Here is a 22,812-nt window from a genome sequence, read left to right as displayed (position 1 = left end):
GATAATGGGATTAACATATTTTGAAGGTTTCCATCTAGGCACTCCTACAAACATTCACAGCAAACGTCTTGCCAATACACCATGGATGTATAATAATTCTTTCATACCTCCATGAGCAACCCGGGTAGTTTTGGAGTTTAGACCTTATTTGCATACCATTCTCTGTAGAGCAAGCTACCATTTTGGCATGCGACTTTTTTACCAAGGGTCTCATGAATCCACTATTTTATTTTAATGTGCACACACACAAACATCCACATCCACAGACACACACACACAGTGACTGTACCCCATGCATAAAGCACTACTATCCAGCTAAGTCTTGATAACCAAACATGAAATGTTTGTTTGAAAAAAAGTATCTGCAAGAACAATTGTACTAGTTCCTTCCTGCTCAAAGGAAAGTCTACACATTATTTGTTTAATATGAACAAATACATTTATTTCAAATTATAGTATTTTATAAAAATTATCCTGCCTGATTAGTACTTCATAAAACAACTATGACAATACGCACTGGAATGCATCTTTAGAATTATGCAATATGTTTCAAAAGTTAGTATACTTGGCACTATCATAGTACATATGTTATCTGCCGTTACATTCCAGCAGCCATCAAAGATCCATATCAAAGTCCTTATAGTACTGGTCGATGGTCATGCTGTGTAAAAATCATGACAAGATTAAGCACACACATGATTCAACTACAACTGTCAGTGCTTTGACTAACCTTACTTACACCTATGTTTCTCATCATCTTAGGCAATAAACAACAATGTGTACCTGCATGTGATGTTACCATCTTACCATTAGTAACACTGTGTGCCCCTCATGATAAAGCAGTACAGCCAACTGGGCATAAACATTTGTATTATTCCATTGGCTTAAAGAAATATAAGGGTTGGGGTCAGGTTATGACAAACATGGCAACAAATTGGGCTGCCCTTATCAACCAGCTATCAGATTTCGTACTTGAAATGTCTACTTCTTATGATATTATCGACAATGATAATTGCAAATTTAAGGAAGCAATCGACTGTTTGCCTTTTATCTTATCTTTCAAATGTAGGTCATCGAACAAACATTAAGGAAATGAACAAAATCATGACCAATGATCCAAAAAATGTTTTATCAGTGGCAGTAGAGATGTCTTCATTGAACTTCCAGTGTGAGATGAAATTCTTGAACTAAGTTTAACATAACCATTTGCATCTTTTAACTTGGTCATAAAGTAAAGTAAAGTAACATGTACAGTTAACAATTTTGTGAATTCCACTGATATCAATGTTGCAACTTTATATCTGTTAAGCAATAATAGCATGTTGAAATAAATTATTGGAAAGTTCCAAACATAACACAAACATTGTCAAAAAAAAAAGATAATCATTTCTGACAAGGATACTTTGTGCTATTCTTCTACCTGTTTCTGTTTTTACATAAATGTGACAACTTTCTGAGTTTTATTTGGACTAAAGAAATACAAATGGAAAATCTAAAAGAAGAAACTTAAAAGATACACTATAGCTTTCTAAAGAATAACAGAACAAAATAAAAAATTCTAATAACAGTAAATATCTTGACTTGGTTTTTTTTTACGTTTAAAAATCTATCTAAACTTATTACTGGTATAGAAAATATATCTGGTAACACTTACAGAAGTTACAGCTATAGATGTCAATGATCTGTTTCAGATAAGGGTGGTAAATGTACAAAGCTTTTTGAAAGATCACTCTTCCGAGTCTTATAACTTACTTGTCAACTAAATGTATGTGTGTATCTATCTATTGTACCACTAAGATTTCTCGTATCATCTCAAATACTTAATAAGAATAAGTTGAATAACATGTAAATATAAGAACTGAGGTATCAACTTTAAAGGCAAACACATGCCTATGGAGTTTCTCATAAAATATAAATCTTTAGCATATAAATAGGAATAGGTTCACTAATTCCCGTCTTCTCTGTTCACACTGAGTTTCTTTCTTGGCATGCAAAGTTATTCAGACTTCGCTTCTAGTGGGCTTGCTGCTGCCAAAAAGATAAGAAGCACAGAATGGTTACTTAACAAGGCAGTTTGGATGAAGAGCGACGTTCACATATATTTGAGACCTCAACAGATTTGTGGAGATGACCTTGAGCTAATGAAATAAAGAAGTTGTGTATAATGCAGGCTTCAAGATACAACTCTCTTTTTTTTTCTTTTTAAAGAAAACTTGGGTTATATTTACAAGTCATTAACATGTCATGTATGATATGAATGTTATTCATATTTCTAGTAAATAACTACCATGATTAAATCTGAAGTACTGTACTGCACTACCCACCCAAACTTGCATTTACCAAGATAATAAGATTGAGGTGATGTCATCACAAGAGGTTTGTTCCACAAACCCTTGCAGGAAATGCAAAAAACAAAACAAACAAAAGGCCCAACACATCAAAGGACAGCAGGGCTTCTGCACAAGATTTCACAGTTGAGTAAGTTTGGTAGTGCAATTTTATCACCCAAAATCATTATGTAAGTTGATAGCAGTAATCAATACCACTTACAAGTCAGGGCTCGAAATTCGTTTTTTTTCTTGGTAGCCCAGGTGGGCTACCATCATTTAAATTTGGTAGCCCGAGAGCAGTGACTGGTAGCCCATATGCATGCATTCCTAAATTAATGGTGTTTGTGTATATATGTAACTATATTGAATTGAATTGAATTGAATTGAATTGTTTATTCACCAGATATAAAACAGGATAACATTTCTATGTACATTTCAAAAAGGAGGTTGATTGGATAATGTATCTGGTGAGGGCCACAGAAATAGTTCGATCTGAACTAGTCTAGTCTGTGACCCTGACAAAATAAATATAGAAGAAAAAAAATACAAGTGTGTAACTGGGCAACAAAAACTAAGAAAAGAAAGGGATATCTACAAATACGAAACAATAATTTTACAAAATATTTACATGTCTAAATAATTTAAATAAAATTTATACTAATAAGAGAAAAAAAAAATACATGTCATATGTTTTCTATGAATTACTCAGGTGAGCCTTTAAAATTGATTTGAATCTGTTCCTATCAGTGATGTCTTTAATGTGTCTTGGTAATAAATTCCAGTGATGAGTGGCTGCATATCTTATACTGTGTTTACTTTGTGTTAGGTTAACTTTGGGTACGTAGAAATTGCGATGTGTAGCGGAACGAGTAGAATAGGAATGTGAAAATGTATCCAAATAGCGGTTTACATCATGGGCAAAGTGATTGTGTAACAAATCAAAAGTAAAGAGGCAGGTGTGAAATGAACAAAGTTTATGAATTGGTAAAATATGTAGCTGTTTGAATAAAGGGTCAGTGTGTGCACGAAAGTCAGAGAAAGTGATAAGACGTGTAAATTTCTTTTGTAGTAAATATATTGGTTCCAAGAAAGAAGTGTAAGTATTCCCCCAGATTTCGACACAGTAGCTTATATGTGGAAGAATTAGGGAGTTGTACAATAACAGAAGAATAGATTTCGGAATAAAGTGTCGGAGTAGTGAGATAAGTCCGATCTTTGGGGCAATAGATTTGACAACTTTTTGGATGTGGGACTTCCAGTTAAAATTGATGTCAAGAGAAACTCCAAGATACGTTGTTGAGGAGACGTTGTTCAATTCATTTCCATCTATTCCCAAACTACCCTCTATGTTCACAGGTTTACGGGGTGTTTTGATGACCATGTAATTTGTTTTTTCAACATTGACCGTTAGTTTGTTCGCTCCACACCAATCACACACCTTCTGAAAATCTACATTTATGTGGGTAAGATTAATCTCGTTTCCTTCAATAGATTTGAATAAGTTAGTGTCATCTGCGAAAAGTCGAAACTGGAAGGAGTTGGTAGAATTTGCTATGTCGTTGATATATATTAAGAAGAGAATGGGGCCAAGAATCGATCCTTGTGGGACGCCACATTGAATGTGTTTATAGGGGGATGATATATTGTCAATGGTAACGTATTGCTGTCGGTTTGTGAGGTAGTTTTTAAACCAATGTAGTGGAATGCCTCTTATGCCATAATGTTCTAATTTATGACTTAAAATGTCGTGGTTTATGGTATCAAATGCTTTCTTTAGGTCAATGAAAATGCCGAAGGTGATGAATCCATTGTCTAGTTGTTCACTAATATCAGAGACCAGGTCTGCAAGGGCCAATTTTGTGTTATATTTTTTTCGGAATCCAAATTGTGTATCTAAAAGAATATGTTTAGTTTCAAGATAATTGATAAACTGTTTATTTACAAGTGACTCTATAATTTTACTAAATGTAGGGAGAATTGAGATTGGTCTATAGTTGCTGACGTTGTCAGCTGCACCTTTTTTATAAATTGGCATTATTTTGGCTATTTTTAAAGAATTTGGGACTATTCCTTTGCTCAGTGAACAATTGATGATGTGTGCAAGAGGACGAGCGATGATATGTGCAGCATGTGTGACAAGTCTTGGGTGAATATTGTCGTATCCAACAGCTTTACGTGGGTCTAAAGTTTTGATTTCATTTAAAACATCTTGTTCAGAAACAGGGTGGAAGAAGAAAGAGTTGAGATAGTTACCGTCGAGATATTGTGTGAATTTGGTGGCTGAAGTAATATTTGATGCAAGGCTTGGACCAATGCTTGTGAAAAAGTCGTTAAATTCGTTCGCTATATCAGAACTTTCTGTCAGAGGATCATTGTTGGGCGTCGTTGAGATCAGTTTGCGTGGGTAGAGTTTGTTAGTCGATTTGTTCAGTACTTCGTTGATCACCTGCCACGTCTTGTTAATATTACCTTGGGCCCATCGAAATTTATTGAAGTAATAACGTTTCTTTACCGACTTGAGGAGTTTTGTTAGAATATTTCTATATTTTTTGTACTTAAGTTTATAATTAACATTGTGGGGATTGTTTTTCATTTTTGTGAACAACCTATGTTTTGTACGTACTGATTTAAGTAGGCCGTTTGAGAGCCAGGGTTTGCGGATACTATTGGAATGGCGGGCGGTTTTGGTATGAACGTGATTTGATACGATGTTATAAAATATGTTGTAAAAGGCTTCGTAGGCAATATTTGGGTCTGTGCAGTCATAGACAGGTTGCCAAGATGTAGCATTCAAGTCGGATAAGAAAGTGTCAGGGTTATAATTTTTAAAGTTAAGTATTTGGGCTGAGTTTGCTGGTTTCAGTATATGTTTGATGTGATTGATAATACAAAAGATGGGATAGTGATCTGTGATGTCGGACTGAAGTGTACCACAGTTGATAAAATAGTTAGTGATATTTGTAAGGCAGTGATCAATGATTGTACTGGTGTTGTCGGTGATACGGGTGGCGGTATTGATGATCTGGTAGAAATTATAGGAATTTAGAAGTGTATTGTACTGGATAGCAGGTGCGCTGTCAGTGGAAGTATCAATGTTCACATCACCAAGAATTATGCAGGATTTACCTGAAGCAGACAGCTGGTCAAGACACGATTCAAGACTATGGAGGAATTCAAGATGTGGTGTGTTGGGTTTTCTGTAATTGACACCTACTATGATTGCTTTGTTATCAATGACAGTTTCTACAAAGATCGATTCACAGTGCATAATGCTGATGTTGTCAATACGGGTAAAAGATAGAGAATTGTGAACGTAAAGTGCTACTCCCCCACCCCTTGCAATTTCCCGGTTAGAAGTAATGAGTTGATACAATGGCAAGTTATAAAAAGAAGGATCTGAATTGTGATTTAACCACGTTTCTGACAAACCAAGAAAATGAAAATTACAATCTAAGATATCTAAGAGAGATATTAGATCATCGTAGTGTTTAACTAACGATCTGATATTCAAATGTAAAAAAGAAAACGAGTTTTGGGAGTAAGATGTACAAGTACCTTCATTGAACTGGTCTGTAGAGTAAAATGAACATTTTGTTTTGTCTGGCAAAGAATCTGAGTTCAGTTCCATAAATATGTACAAGTTCACTGCATAAATGTTATATTATTCAGACAATTCGGCTAAGATCTTGGGTTGTTGTTATACAGATAGCTGGGTCACCATTATTCTTCCTTGTATAGATCTTGCCGTTGTAGGTCCAGATGAACTTCCACTGCTTGGTGTTGCGTAGTTGGTTTGCCTCATAGAATAGATGTTTATTTGTCGGGGTTAAGTTTTCATTGATGTATAAACGGTTGTTATTTGTGTATCCGATGTTACGGGCGGTTTTGTCTTTAAGATGTTTCTTTGAGTTGTATAGTTTGTTGCGGACGGTACGTCGGACGAACTTAACGATAATGGTTGCAGGTTGTTGTTGACCCTGACGATTTGTTCTGCGTGGTAGACGGTGCGATATGTCTATATCTTCTGGTGAAATGTTCACCCCTGCAGCTGCAGCTACTCTTACCACGATGTCATCAGTATCTTCATCTTCTTCTTCAGGTAATCCCGACAATTCTAAGTTGTTTCTGCGGGTATACTGTTGCAGATCGTTAAGTTCGTGTGTTGTCTTCGCGAGCTGTTCTTTCAATCCTTTGTTTTCATTTTTGAGGCTCTGGAGCTGTCGTGTAAATTCGTCAAAAGAATTACTCACATAAGTTACAGACTGCTGTAGGTCTTGCAGTGTGCCTTCCATGTCAACGAGTTTATCAACTTTGGTAGTAAGGTTGAGAAGTGTAGCTTGGATGCCATCTAGTTTGGAGTTTTCCACTTTGTTACTCGCCTCTCGATCGTCATTGTCAGTGTCTATTTCGGCCATCTTGTCAATGGCTTGACTTGGTACTGGAAAACGAATATTGTTACATCTTTGACAGAGGTGGAGATCACCTTGACACAGTCTAGCATTTCTCTTCCCACAGTCTTGGCACTTCATACTTGTAGTTTGGAGTGAAATCAGTTGCAAAAAACGTGTAAGAACAGTCTAAACACTAGTATTTTGCAGGAGCGACGCATGCATACGTCTTCACAGTTACGTCACTATTGTCTTCATGTGATGTATTGAATTCGATGATTGATTGAATAACTTGAGAGGTCACGTTAACACGTTATTTGTGTGTATTTCACGCCATATTTGACATTGGGGACGCAATTTTTTGCATGTATGTGTCTCTGGGACGTGTCATAAAGAGTTGCCGTATTACTATTAGCAAACAACGTACGGTTATTATTGCGATGGAGAGAAAACATATAGTCGCAGTTCGTACTTGTAACTATTATCTAAATCTCTTGGTGCAGTGAGACCTGTAAAATTTAAATATGATTCAAAGTTTGGAAAACGTATAAACAGTTTCATAAGCCCCATGGCCATTTCCTGATGTGGAGACTACGTCTTGGGTAGTTTAGAAACTACTAGTATGTGCTGTTATCATTATCTGTCCACGTGATTGGTTACTTATTAACAGACGGGTTAGACAGGATTTGTATTAATACATGACGGCCATTACGGCAAAGCCCCTTCCATTCATGGGCGAAGAGATAATCAAACAGAGCCTAAGACCACATCAGCAGACGGTCCATGCTGAAAACTTCACTCAGATAAATTCAAATCATCATGTCACCATTTCATTCTCACTAAAACTTCAACTTTCTTTTGAGCTTTGCTACTACTACTACTAGATCGAATGCATTACATGAATTTACCATTCACCACTGCATGCTCTCAGAGGTTGCGTGAGCGTGGTTTACACACGGAATGTTTTAGGCAGCGTTCAAGAATAAACGAATCTGTAGGTGTATACCAAGTTAACAGTTCTCATCAGCATAGAATTTTATCAAACACCATTACAACCGTGTCTCTGTCAAGTTGAAAGTTAAAGCTGTCATTCATGTTATGGAATTTAGTTACTGCAGCAGTGCTGTACCGAGAGTGTACTGTACTCCGAAAGAGCCTGGGCCGGAGATCAGATTTCCAGAGAGTGACTACCATGGGAAATTGAAAGTACAGAAAGATAACATTAAATCGCTACACAGAATATTGTTGCATATAAATGTTTTGTTGTGACATTTTGGAAGTACAACCTGTGTATAGGATGAACGGAAGAATGACGTGTACAGTGTACATGTATTTCGTGTACATTTTATAAACATGTACGTAGTGTGGATTCAAATTTGGAAAAGACGCACTGATTTTGATGCTAATTTTGGCGAGAACACGTCCCACAGGACTGCGACCTCGGCCCGGGAAGGTGTCGGAGTCAGGCTGTCACAGTTTCATTCAAAACTTAGTAGCCCAATTGGGCTACCACTCACATAATTTGGTAGCCCAGAGACAAACATTGGTAGTCTGTGGACGCGGGACTAACGCAAATTTCGAGCCCTGCAAGTGTACCAAAGGCAGAAATACGTCTGACTGGATTTTCCTCTAACAAAATCACTGCATGGTATATCATTTTGTAACCATATCAATGTTCCCTTCATGATACTACAAGACCTTCTCAGCAACTGGTCTACTTCTATGAGTATATTTTGTCTTACCTGCAAATGAAGGCTTCCCTCTGCCGAGTCCCAAATAGCCATGCAGGAAAGGTTGTGCTTGAGCTTGGAATAGCTCTGAGCTGGTTTTATTTTCACTCTGTGCTTTGAGACTGTCAGAGGCCAACTGGTTGCCCAGGTCCTTCAAGGAATTATGGGTAACTTTGAATTGCCATTCAGTGGGTGGCAGTGGTGCAGCTGAGGCTGGGGGAGGTCCTGAATGTCCAGCATATCTAGAGTTTGATTGAATTCCACCTCTCCCTCCCCTTCTGGCTGATGATGCCGATGATTCTGCATATGTTGACAATAGAGGAAACCATTTTGAGTGTAAAGATTGGCTGATCTTATTTTTCACTTTATCAGTTTTCTCTAGATTACAACAATACTCAGTCATAAGCTGCCAATGATTTACACACTCTATGCCATCCAGGTAAGGAACTACTTTCCAAAATTAATACAGTATACACATTTGCAAGATTTGACCTTTCTAAACAACTATTTGTGTAAAATAATAAAATTGCGCATAGATATATACAAACAAAACTGAGCTATCTGAAATTAAATCATGCTATGTGATATAAAAAACAGAACAGCACTTCCTGATAAAGATATGTTCTTGACCTCAAAGTAATTTTTTTATACTCACCTCCAAGGCTTGGCCAATCTTGTTCATCGTCATTTCCTGCTTCTGCACCTTCACCTCCTTTCCACTGGACACCACTCATACTAGCTGCAATACCTACACATACACAAAAAAATGTAACTTAGAAGTAGCCTAACCTATCCCAACTATCCGGATTTACATTCAATTTCCCCTCCATGGATAGTTAATAAGACTTGACATGAAGTGGGCTTGCCGCTGCAATGTTCTTATTTGGTCTTTTCATAAATTGCTTACAGAAGTTTTGAATTACAAAGGCCTCGAAGCACAGTGGAATACATATACATGTAACTATATATATATATATATATATATATATAAAATAAAAAATACAAACTAATTCTAACACTGATGTATCCAGTAAGTCAGCTTACATTAGTTCTATGTATCCATGTGTACTGTTTTTTCCAAATTAGCTCTTATTTTCATACAACCTGATATCACACTTAATATACCATTTCTAAGTACTAAAATCTTAACCAATACACAAAACATACTTTTGTTCGGCAGAGAGCTTTCGACTAGACTGCAAACAGTCAGTCTTGTTCCCTCATGGTCACAAGGTCATGTGATCATGAAGAATACTCCCATAGATCTTAGGGAGAAAGTACCATCCGTCATCTCTGTTCAGGTTGTTAGACCATCTCTATTTACAGTTTAAATTAGTTCCGTCCGTAATCAATACTGAGGGATTTATCTATGTATACCTAAGGAATGAGGTCTTCTTAATGGTTTATCCACAGGAGCCACAAACCCACGTCCTGCTGGCAATGTTGGCTTAGGAGCACCCTATAAATATAGACGAGTTCCATATATCAGAATGACTAAAAGCATTACTTCTCCGTTTGTAAGTAATTTTGTGGCATTGGTAAAATGAGAGTGACAAATAGCCCTGTATATATGAGCTACCTGAACATTAATGTATGTCCAACAGAATGCCTTTCCTAGGGAAATTAAAGGACGACTGGTTATATTTCAAAGTATTGTGGACTGTCTTGACAATTACAACTATCAACTTATACAAATATACATGAGTCAAACAAACAAATAACTATACTTATGTAGATCATACGTTTTTATAGTGAAATATTTGGGTGTACTTTTCTGGTCTTCATGAACTTATGGCATTTTATCCAAGATTTTGGAATTCTGGCAAAAGAAAGTGAGACATGAGGTAAAATTGGCTCAGCTTCCCCATACAGTGTAGTGTACCCATACATTGTACCAAGAATTTATAGGAAACCCAAATGACTGGGAAATGAAGGTAGATTTTACCAACTTACCGCCCTTAACAAAACATGATTTACAAGACAAACTAACTCACTTGAGAGAAAGGACCAAGATCACTCTCCAACCGCTTACGTCTAGCAGCAACATCGGCAGGTTTGACAAGTGTTGTGGTTGTTGGTGGTGTTCTTAAAGGAACTCCATGTGCCACCTGTTTGGGTTTAACAGGCTGGATTTGTAGTGGATCCACATCTAGTAACATCTGGTGGGGTTCTATCACTGTGTACACACTGCCATCAGGCTTTTCTGGCAGATGGGCACCAGTTAGTTCCAACTCATACAGATTAGCAAGAGCATCACTCAAGCAGAAGCTACATTGGTGGCGTGAATAAAGTAGGCAAGAATCAATAATTAATAATTCTGTTCTTCTACCACAAACAGTAAATGAATATTTACAATATGAACAGAAGGTAACAAAAGTATCTACTACATGTACTAATAGGATTTTAAAAGTCAATATGACATACATGTACATTGAGGCTTTGAAAAAACTGAACACTGATAAACTTTATTTGTCTGAGCAAGTCATTTTTTAGTAAAACAGACGGAATCCATTCCCCATTGGTGTGAATCTAACTGAATTATTGTGTAAAATTAAACATTTAGTACTCTCTCCACTACATGAGAGCATAATGGAAAGTATCAACACCAGTAGAAAACATACACATAAATCTAAATTCATATTTTTTCTTTAGTTTTAGTACATGCATACTGTATATATATACTGTGATATCAATGATTATGAAAGACGATTTGTACTCTAAAATAATCTAGTAATATACTTCAACTTACCAATACCTCTTGCAAATACCAAGAGAACAAAACCTGACTTCTATTTCTTCATGATAATTGCATCTAAAAATCAGAAGACACAGATGTGAGTACAACTTGTGAAAGTGCAGAATTTGGTCAGCAGCTGGTACCAACACGGTAAAGGTTTGAATATCAATTTTATATCTGAACAATAATTGCGACATTCCAGGGATAAGTGATGAAAAAAATCTCACTAGAAGGTGTACATTCTGTTTCACAAGAAGATATTGCATTGTTCACTTTGCTCAAACAACAAAAATCTATGTACCCCATTTTAATTAAAAGTCATATGGTGAGCATGTGTTCTCATGAGCAGCACTCCTCTTATAGAACAGTATACCACTTGAACTTCATAAATTCAAGAATGATACCAAGAGTACAAAGCCAGTATGTGGTACTATGAATACAAAGCCAGTACTAGTAGTATGCAGTGCTATGAATATATATAAAGCCAGTATGTAGTGAGTAAAATACAGTTTACTTTATTTTAGTGGCATGCATTTACTATAGCAAAATTCTTCAATTTTCTTTCTCAATTTGACATTTTTTTAAAGAAATATTTGTATTTTGGGGTACAAAACATCAATTAAGAGTAAAAATTCAGTTTGTGGGATGAGAACTAAAATGGCTCAAAACCCCAAAAGTAAAAGAATTTATTTTTTTATCCTACATTGAACTATTGATCTCGCACCTCACCTTGTATCTCATGATCATAGACAGATTCCGTCAACACGCTACGGATAGATTTCATCAACAAATCATGTGCCAGGCATTTAGAGTGTCTTACTTACCTTGTATATTTCTCATAATCAAAGACAGATGTAGTCAACAAATCATGTGCCTGGCTTTTAGATGGCATGTTACCACCACCATGATCAAATAAATCCATCACAAGACCCTCTAACTCGTATACTTTTTCCAAAAGGTTTGGGCACCCTAAGTAAATGCAAATACAGAAACAGAAATTTACAAGACATGCCCCACATTCACATATTTTATAGCTTGGTATACATACATGATGAAGTATACGAACTATCATTTTTTTTTACAGTACTCAAAGTGTTGGAATAAAACTTTGAAATGTTAATTTTCTACCAAACACATACTGTATATTGAGAATATACTGTTTACACGTACTATCGTTAGAAGCACACTGAATATCAAACGTATTATGCTGAAAATAGCTGTACACAACGATTTCTTGCGACTAATTCAAGAGCTGTGTAGATTTCAACAGTACAGTCATAATACCCTCCTTTCACTGAAAATTTACTTTGGTATTCTTTTTATGCATTCTCCCTCTTCAGCCTCAATAAAATCTTAGAGACATTTTGTTTCACTGTAAGACTTTGGATGTGCTAAGTCTTTGAAAGGCGAAAATAAAAATCCCGGCAATGACAAACATGAGACAATTTCTGCCAAACCAATAAGAATAGTGAAGATTATTTACCTCCCTTGTATGCTAGCCAATCCAGACACCATTCCACTTTGTCACAGTTATTCATCTAAAGAAAGAAATATGCAAATCAAACTTGTAATCATTTGTAACATCAGCACAAAACCAACACAATAATATCATCTACCTAGTCCCAGTTTCTTATAACTTACATGTACAGTCACAGTAAACAGTCACTCAAGGAGTAAATGCACAATAAGAGTTACTTTCGAGGATCACAAAGGTTCCCACATGAGGAACAGTGAGGGCATAAGTCACTTGGCAGTCAACAAAATCTGGCTCAAAGAACACCATGAATTCCTGAATATTATGTCATCTGATACATTCTTAGCAGACTGTTATGTCTGGTTGACAGTGAACTCAACCTCTGTGAAACACTGGGAAAAGATTACTTTTTCAAAGGAGACTGTTATACTCAACTGTCAGGCCATAACTTCTGGTCCAAAAATGCTTCTGAACAGCACTCCAAGTGGCCAAACTACACAATCTTTTGTTTTTTTCTGATAACTGGAATATGGCATACTGTTGTAGTTTAACTTACCATGCAGTAAAGCGGAGGATATTCTCTGTTGCGGAGTGGATTGATAAACTGACACAGCTCTTTCCAGATTTTGGTATAGTCTGTTTCAGCAAGTTCAAAGTCCTGTATTGGGATCTGGTGAGTATTTTCACCTGTTGGCAGACAGAGGGAATGTTTTTATTTGTTATCACAATTTTTGCAAATAATCTACCAAAAGGTATGCCCATACAAACATTGAATATTTTCAGAAATTGAAAAACCATAAAGTTGATATTCATGGCTGGTGTCCTGTTCTTGGAAACAGTGAGGAAATGAAATACAACACACTGAATGCAAGTTCTGAGGCTATGAAACATACCATTTATAGACAAGGGCTTTTGATGTTCACATGGTTCCAATGTTTGAACACCTTCACATACATATACATGTAAAGGCAATTAGGGCCCTTGAGTGACAACAATAGTATGCCAGAGCTGTGAAAAAGTTGGCTTTGAACAAATACAGGATTCTTTCTTATTGTTATGGTTTTGATGATAAGCAAACTTGAGAATCAAGCACTGCTGCTATAAGAGTAGATAATGAGAGTATTACCTATTAGTGTTCTAACTAAGAGGTTCATCTTATTTGGCCTACAGACTACTTAAAAGTGAATGTTCATGTAGCAGGCATGGCCCAAGCTGTACGAGTGATGCAAGAGCTGTTCACAATTTACAAGAAACATACGGGGCCATGGACTTTTCTTTTCTTTTGAATGACAATCATACAGTGCTTCAAATTACACCTGTTACAGAGTATAATGTATAGTGTATGGTTCAAACTATCACAGAAAAATAGTAAGGTATAGTGAACAAGTCAAATACTAGAATTACATGTTATTCCCAATATTTGTCTTCGTTCAGCCAAGGAAAATACGAGTCACCTAAGGGACCTTTGTCACTATAGGTAGCTAGACGCGTAGTGACAACCCTTAGGTCGAAAGTATTTTCCGGCTGAATGAAGAAAAATATTCGAGAATGACATAATTACACCAGCGCCAGCAATATTGAAGAAAAATCGGGGAAAGCAATGGCAATTTTGACGTTTTGACTCATATTTCGAAAACAGCAGAACCAGTGACATTGACACATGTTGTTGTGATGTAGAACGACCTGAGTATATATACATGTATATTCCATATTTTTGTTGAACCTGGTTCGTGCATGGTATAATAATATCAAAGCATGAAAGACAAACAATAACCAAAACAGTTAGTTTGTTTCTCTGGAATCATACTTGGTACTAGTTGTAGTTCCAAACTCAAAGTGTAGATAATTTACCTAGAGGATAATTTGTTATATGACAAGTTTGTTATTGAACCGTATATCATAACAATTCAGTCAAGAAGGAACTACTCATTCATTCATAGAAGTGTGGACTTATGGAATAGTCTGAGTCTCCCTAATGCCGTTGTTGTCACAGCAAGAACAAGTCAGGCATTTGAAAATACACCTGATAAACTGTGGAAGGATCAACCCTTTAGATTTAACTATTATGAAGATAAACCCACTCCTAGACAGAATCAAATAGAGCTGACATTAGAGGCCCAGCAAGGCCAACAGAGATACACCCACTCCTAGACAGAATCAAACAGAGCTGACATTAGAGGCCCAGTAATGCCAACAGAGATACACCCACTCCTAGACAGAATCAAGTAGAGCTGACATTAGAGGCCCAGCAAGGCCTACAGAGATAAACCTACTCCTAGACAGAATCAAGTAGAGCTGACATTAGAGGCCCAGCAAGGCCAACAGAGATACACCCACTCCTAGACAGAATCAAGTAGAGCTGACATTAGAGGCCCAGCAAGGCCTACAAAGATAAACCTACTCCTAAACAGAATCAAGTAGAGCTGACATTAGAGGCCCAGCAAGGCCTACAAAGATAAACCCACTCCTAAACAGAATCAAGTAGAGCTGACATTAGAGGCCCAGCAAGGCCTACAGAGATAAACCCACTCTTAGACAGAATCAAACAGAGCTGACATTAGAGGCCCAGCAAGGCCTACAGAGATAAACCCACTCCTACACAGAATCAAATAGAGCTGACATTAGAGGCCCAGCAAGGCCTACAGAAATAAACCTATACCTAGACAGAATCAACCAGAGCTGACATTAGAGGCCCAGCAAGGCCTACAGAGATAAACCCACTCCTAGACAGAATCAAACAGAGCTGACATTAGAGGCCCAGCAAGGCCTACAGTCAGAAGAGGACCTGTAAGTACCTGTAGGAAGGATAAACAGTAAGGTATGTCATGTTGTTCAGTCTCTTCCTATAAATCTTCTAAACCAGTGAGTGAAAAATAAGTGAGGAGTAGCTAATACTAGCATGGCACAAATTTTGTATCTTACAGACTATCAAGGAATGATTTAGCTGAAATATACATGTAATAGGTAAGATATCTATGCTCTGAGTTCAGAACTGAAAATAACTGTGTGTTGTTAGAACAGATAAATAAATAAATACTCACTATCATTCTTGCACTGAAATCGGAATCCTATAGGAATATCTGGAGGATTAATAAACTTATGCCATGATTTGTGTATGCCTGCGTTCAAACTGAACTCAACACAAGCTATCTCACAGGGTAGGTAACGTAGCACATCTTCACTTTTTAGTTCCTTACACAGCGATTGTATGTCAATCATGAAGAACGTCTCTAGAATAACTCCTATAGAACAAACAAGACTGTAAATAACTTTACACAGTTGTGTTTCAATTCACAAACTCTTGCCCCCCCCCCAAGAGAAACAAATACTATGATGTACTGCTGTCAAACATGACAGCATTTTTTATCTTGTTAATATTAGTAACCTAATGGTTATCTCTTTGCAATGCAAGATCACATTACTTGAAAAAAAGTCTTAAAAATTTTGTGTGTATGCATCCTAACAGATACATGTACTCTAAATATTATTATTATTAAATAGCTATATATAAATTACAACACTGTTGTTTGATTTTTTGGTCGGGGGGGGGGGCATTTTGAATTTTTAACTTGGACAGGTAATAGGCTACTGCTACTCATTCAAACAAGTCTACTTGACTAGTGACTTATTAAGTTTACTCTGACATGTTTACATTCTAAGATTACAATACAATATGCAATATTACATCACCTGTAAGCTAATACAGTGACACTTGCTACAAGTGATTCTGAGTAGAATCACTTGGTGTCAGCATGGGGGGGGGGGGGGGGAGACGACATAAAAATAACTCTCCCTACTTCACACTGTGCAATATCTTACCCACAACTCTCTCTGATTGGTATGCTTAGAAGTTCAACATTTTAAGCATAGTAATTATGTTTAATTAATATGTAACAAAAGTAAGTTTGGGAATCAAAAATAAAGTTCTAAATTTTGCATAAAATGTGCTAACAAGTAAATGAAACATATACTGTGAATAAAACACTTTTCAATGTCAAAGTATCAATAACTTAGGTAGACAGTGTGTATGATGAGTTTTAGTATGTACATTTCTTTTGTTATACCAATTCAAATAAATCTATATCTTTGGCAAACACATAAACAGGTGCATATATTTTCCTTAGTTTTGTGGAAAATATTTTGCATGTCTTTCAAGAAAATCTGTTGATAAATTTCTAAAATTGCTACTCCTTCTACAATAAATCATTGATACCAGAACCAATGAAAATATATATTCAGAAACTCATCAGTGTCAATTCTATGTTTTGAAAATGGCAAAAATATTCTTACAAAATCATGTACACAGGTGAGATTTGTATGACTTCAAGGAGATGATGTCCAACAGTACAAATCAGAGAGAATTGTGGGTAAAATATTGTACAGTGCTTCAGTCAACTGCAGAGCCAATAACAAACAAGCAAATGACATCCGCCCCACATACACACTTGCTCTAAACATGCTAAAAAGAACAGTAACTTTAATAAATAGTACTGTTAGTACATTGAGTGACATTGAACATAAAAAAAAATGTTTAAAAAAAGAATTTTAAGAAATTGCATCATCACACCACTTTAGACAAAATGTCCTGACCAGAAACAATTCTTTATTTTTGGGCCTCACTTTAGTTGATATAAGAACTACCATCTGAATTGAACTAACTTGAAATTGTTGATATATGAAGTAATTTTTTCTACTTGTTAAAAGTACATGTTTGACCAGGGGCATGAGGCAACAATTCTGGTGAAACCCAAAAATGATAATGATAGCCATGTAATAAAGGCCCAAGTTAGCTATGAGTCACATTTACATACTTACTTCTTTATTTGTAGTTTATTTTAATAAACTCATTATACACGTCTACATATATTTGTTATTTTGGGTATGTATTTGTACACTTTCCGGTCTTTTTAAAAATGAATTATTTTTAATAATCGCAGAAAAAGTTTATATAAATATGGAAGACTCCAAAAAAGAATAAAGGAAAAGAAACTATATGGATAGATTTGGTCTGTAAAAGATTTAATGGAACATGATCATGGTGCATGCAAAATCGACGCTTGTAGTTCGCTCGCGACAGCTGACACTTCGATGCGTGACGCGCCATAGGGAGCTCGTCTTCCAACAGTGAATATGTTGCAATAATAAATATATGATGTAGAATATACAATAAAATGAATTAATACTTAGTCTGTGTTTTGATAGATCGCGCGACAAGACAGATAATTTATATGACCGTTGGGGGCGCTACACAATCGGTACACTCCACACACATTAGCCTAGACATGCATTACGCATGTTACGTCCCAGTCCGTCGTATTCTATTTATATTTCAGCGCATTTCAAGTTACTGTATGTATTTTTCTGTGTATTTTAATTAGATATTAATTATTGATTCAAGATAATGAAGTAATCATAAACTTGACGGAACTTTTTGATATTGTCTTTATTCATGTTATTCAATTGTTGATAGACATCAGAATTGTTGCCTCATGCCCTTGGTTTGACTTTGTTAAGATAATTCAGATATACTAGTACTTGCATTTGTCAGAAACTTTAGAGGTGGGTGCCTTGTGTATTGTGCCTTCATCTGATAACACAACATTTTTTCTAAGTACTAGTAAAGTGTTTACCTTTATTCATTTATCAAAAACCTAATTCATTTACGCACCTTCTCCTTCCCAATCCTCTCTTACTTTCTGTCTCTCTTCTCGTCTCCTCTTCTCATTGACAACAACTGGATCCACACGTTCCTAGAGTAGAAAGAAACTATACACTGACAACACAGCTATGCAATTGCTAACATGGATGGGTGAAATCAATAATTGACTTCCTTCCCACATGCATACTGCTTGTGGTGTTTTTAACACGAAAAGTTGACTTTTTGATATGTGAGAAGCCCCCAGGAAAGTGGTTGTGGGTATGTGACTGGCTAATAAAATCCCTACAACTTTTTAGACATGAATAGCAAATTGCCTGTGTGGAAAAGTGTACCCAAGTATGAGAAATATCACAACATACATCTATAAGTTGACCAGTGTTGTCTAGACGACCATACGATGGCTCTTCATTCCTTTTCAGCGCCTTGTACTGTTTGGCTTGTCTGTCATAAAGTTCTTTCTCTTCCTCTGACAGTTGCTGTAAATTAAGATTGTGTTTTATAATTAAAAAATAATAAACAAAGACTTGTGCATAAGTATACAGTGGCACACACTATATTGTCATAGTATTTTCATCAATACATAGCAAGTTAGGGTCATTTACAGATCAATATAGTGATTTTAAAAATTATTTCTTTTTTTAATGGATGTACAGAAAATATGAAGGGGTACATTTTTTTGTACCCTGCATCCTTGCAACTGGGTAAACTATGCTCCTAGCTCGACGGGTCTAGTTTTAGTTACTATCAGTAATAACATTGTAAGTAGATAAAAAGTTCAGATCGGAAATTACTGATTTCTGCTGGGTACTAACTAAGTATGTACACAAACAAACCGGAAACCGATAATCTGGAACAGTGGTCTGACTGAACATGGATCTATTATCTCAATAATAGATCCATGGACTGAAGTGAAGGAAGTGAATATGGGCGATACGGTGGGCTACTACACAGGCGCTCGGGCCAACATTTCCTTCACGCTTACCGACACTACAGGTTGACACATCCAGTCCCTTTAACAGTACAAAGGGACTGTGGCACATCTAAACATCACTACAGTGATTATGACAAAGTTGAAAGAAAGAAAAACAGAAATCCAATGACGAGAATATAAGATGTGTGAATATGAACGGTGATTGGGGACAACATGCAACTGACCTTCCACTTTGGGTGACAAATCGGCACAGCATCTTTCATTCCTGATATCCTGTAGCCTTGTCGGTTTAGTTCTGGAATCATCGCTTGCATGTACATGTAGAAGCCGTTGAATTGCTTTTTGTTCTTTTTAGGAGGCATTTTCCCAAGCTTAAACGGTTCGGAGCAACAGATACACTTGATTCAATTGTGGTAACAAACTCAAGACGCTCCACGATCCACGAGCACTCTTCCTGACAGTGACACGAAAGGATACTCAAGTCTCGCGTGAAGACACGAGATAAGATATATTTTGACACAGACACCTGTCACTTTTCTGGAAATACTGTGCTTGAATGTGCAAGTATTATATCAATCATGTCCGTGTTTAGCAAGATAATATGGTATTTTTTAGAAACTGAGGTAAATCTTGCCATTATATATACACATTTTATTGCCTATCACCCAAATCGCACATTTACAAAAATGAGCAAATCATAAATGGTTACAGCATAGAGAAAAAGAAAAAAAATACATAGATGAATAAATAAATGATTAATTAATAAATACATTCTTCAATCTCGCCATTCACCGTAAACATAGCAACGGTCACTATGCAACGGTATAGGAACGGAGATTAATACAAGAAAAAGTTTGGTCACAGGCCACAAGTGACTGTGGTAAGACTTCCACGTATACCTATCGCACGAGGGCGCTAGTCTTGTTTTCATTTACCTCAAAATGATAGGAACACCTCATACACACGAGGGGCGTTTCTCAAAAGCGGTTGAGTGGTTGAAGTACACAGACTGTAAATGAAGAAAGGAGCAAAGAAGTTTTTGGAATTATTATAAACAAATTCGATATTTGACTGTTCACAGGCAAAATACTGCATCGAACACCATATAATCTTCATGGTTTCAAAGATTACCATAATGTGTCTTCCCACTGACATTGCTTGTCATAATAGTATACCAGCTATGAAATAATATGGATTTCCTAGACAGTTAGAGTACCCATACACCATAGAATCACTTTTGCCAGAATACTAGGTTTGACTTTTGCAAATAGGAAGTGATCATTATAATATCATGTATTCATTTTTACTCCGTAAATAAATTACTACAAGTATTGCTTATGCAGATAGAATTACCCCTGAAAAACAATCAACTCAGATTTGTAATAAACCAGCTCCAGACAGACTATATTTTTCCCATTAATTTAATCAGAAATAATTCATAAATTAACAAAATTTACAATTTTCAGCAGACTGTAAGGACAGAAACTTACTAAATAAAAAGAATGTAATAGCCAATTCTGTTGAATTTTGTGTCACAGGTAGATTATGATGTGTATGTTTGTCAATATCTTCAAATTTAGGCATCATTTCAAAGGAGTAAATTTTTGGTATCAATCCACATAATTTTGATAACAATTTATCTCTTACTATTAAACTAGCCAAAATATGAATTCTGAATTCAACATTTTTCTAGATGAACAGAATCAACATAACTGAAACTCATTCATACTCTTTATGTTGGAAATAGTTTAATGTTATTACATTGTATGTCTAAATCTCAGGACACTATGTCACCTTCTTTCAGTTAATATAACATTTAGTTGTGTTCTGTCACTTTGTCTTTGTGTACTGTACATTATTGATATCAGATATCAACAACAATTCGAGTAGCCTGATCAATGTTAACATAATAATACCTCACACAATGGCTACATACATGCTTGCATGGGGAACAGTTCCACATACGTACTGATTATAGTTCATGACTCTCAAATGAGGTCTAGAGTACATTCTGTATGGGTACTACCATATTATGGCTCCTCTTAATATTCTTTCTCTTTGATTAAAACGGCCATATGGATGGTGTTTATTTTTGACATTTACTTTATAAAATGAATTTATCATGGCTTGCTACTTGAAAAAACCCCCACAGACCAATGTAAAAAAGCTAAAAACATGTGTCAAAAGATTGTTATTGTACATACAATAACAAACATTTTACACGTTTTTGTTAATGTTGTAATTTATTGAGCTACAAACAAGGATTTGGCATATATTGTTTCATGTTGATCTTTCAAGTAGAAAGCCATGATAAAATTGTTTTCTAAATTAAAAATCCAAAATAAATACCCAATCTTCATCCATATGGCTATTTTAAGCACAACATATATAGTCAGCTACAGATACAGAAAGAACTGCTATATGTCTTTCAGACAAAAGCTATCTAGAACTTACAATGTGCTAATCCAATATTACTTAATCCAACAACTACACGAGTAAAAATTTAAACTCTTAAGCTGTGCAGACTTATTATATGGGCAAGGCGTCCTTAATAGGTCCTCTACTTTCACTTTATTTAAAGGGAAATACTCTATTTCTTCCATCAAAACAAATAATGATTGCTGCTATCAACTTACATAGCACTTTGGTAACTTACATAACTTTGAAATCTTGTAAAGAATCTTACTGTACTTGCCGTGTGTTCTGCTAAATTGGAGATTTGCTGCAAGGGTTTGTGGGAAACACTTGCAGGAAATGACATCATAATTATCATAATCCTTGACTTGTATACCAGCCATGTATGACAAAGGCTATGCAATATATCATCCACTGATACTTTTTGTGATGGGAGATTTCATTGACATCAACAGAAGAACCAAGAAATCACTATGGGCAAAAATACTGAAATTTGCTGTGTTGTTAGTAGTAAAAGACATACTAATAATGCACACATTAATTTATCTTTTCTTTTAAAAATATTTCTATGCTCTCTTTGTACATAATATGAAATCAGACATAAAGTGCATAGTTTAGAGAGACGACAATACAAGTACACCATTTTCCACCCAAAATATTATTTTGGACAAAAGGTATGATGTCTAAACAGGCATAATAAAATTGAACATTGAACCAAAATGGACAAAAAGTCACATAAAATATGGTTCCGACCGAATTTACGAATAGGTGACTTTATATTGATGTTTTGAAGGATTACACTAAGGCCTAATACAAAAAATTGTGTGGTTCCGATTAAACTCAATTTTAGAATAGGTGAGGTAGGTAGATTCTTATTTTAATTTATTTTATTTTATTTTATATTTTTTTCAGTTGAGTGTCTAGTTCAGGTAGTTATGTGTTTTCCAAATGGTCTCTGTGTTATTGGTTTCTTCCGATCACATGTACATCCATTACAGATTGGAAGAACAGTTTTATATTGCCCTTTTAAATAAGTTGATGTCAATTTCCACATCCACTATTTCTTGAGAGACTTGACAATTTTCATGATTTTGTTATTTTTTTCTCGAAAAAGAGAAGAGTTTAGGGTCGGCAGTGAAAAACTAGGT

General features: G+C 35.8%; 1 protein-coding gene across 2 annotated transcripts; it reads right to left on the bottom strand.

Moving 5' to 3' along the window:
- Positions 1 to 478: 478 nt before the first annotated feature.
- LOC144453093 (protein maelstrom homolog) lies at positions 479 to 19,671 on the bottom strand. Of its 2 annotated transcripts, none has more exons than XM_078144373.1 (13): positions 19,474 to 19,671; positions 18,678 to 18,794; positions 18,328 to 18,409; positions 15,701 to 15,901; positions 13,216 to 13,346; positions 12,669 to 12,723; positions 12,010 to 12,154; positions 11,198 to 11,260; positions 10,443 to 10,716; positions 9,826 to 9,907; positions 9,104 to 9,196; positions 8,461 to 8,748; positions 479 to 2,028 (listed from the first exon to the last, which is right to left on the bottom strand). In XM_078144373.1, the coding sequence occupies exons 1-13, from the start codon at positions 19,609 to 19,611 to the stop codon at positions 1,997 to 1,999; spliced, it is 1,701 nt and encodes a 566-aa protein (XP_078000499.1). In that variant the 5' UTR covers positions 19,612 to 19,671; the 3' UTR covers positions 479 to 1,996. The 2 variants fall into 2 exon arrangements, with proteins under 2 accessions (XP_078000499.1, XP_078000506.1); XM_078144380.1 differs by having other exon boundaries at positions 479 to 2,025.
- Positions 19,672 to 22,812: the final 3,141 nt, after the last annotated feature.

The sequence above is a fragment of the Glandiceps talaboti genome, chromosome 2 (assembly GCF_964340395.1).
Source record: "Glandiceps talaboti chromosome 2, keGlaTala1.1, whole genome shotgun sequence".
Lineage (NCBI taxonomy): Eukaryota > Metazoa > Hemichordata > Enteropneusta > Spengelidae > Glandiceps > Glandiceps talaboti.
Note: the sequence above shows the minus strand (reverse complement) of the source record. Positions and strands in the feature narration are given on the sequence as shown.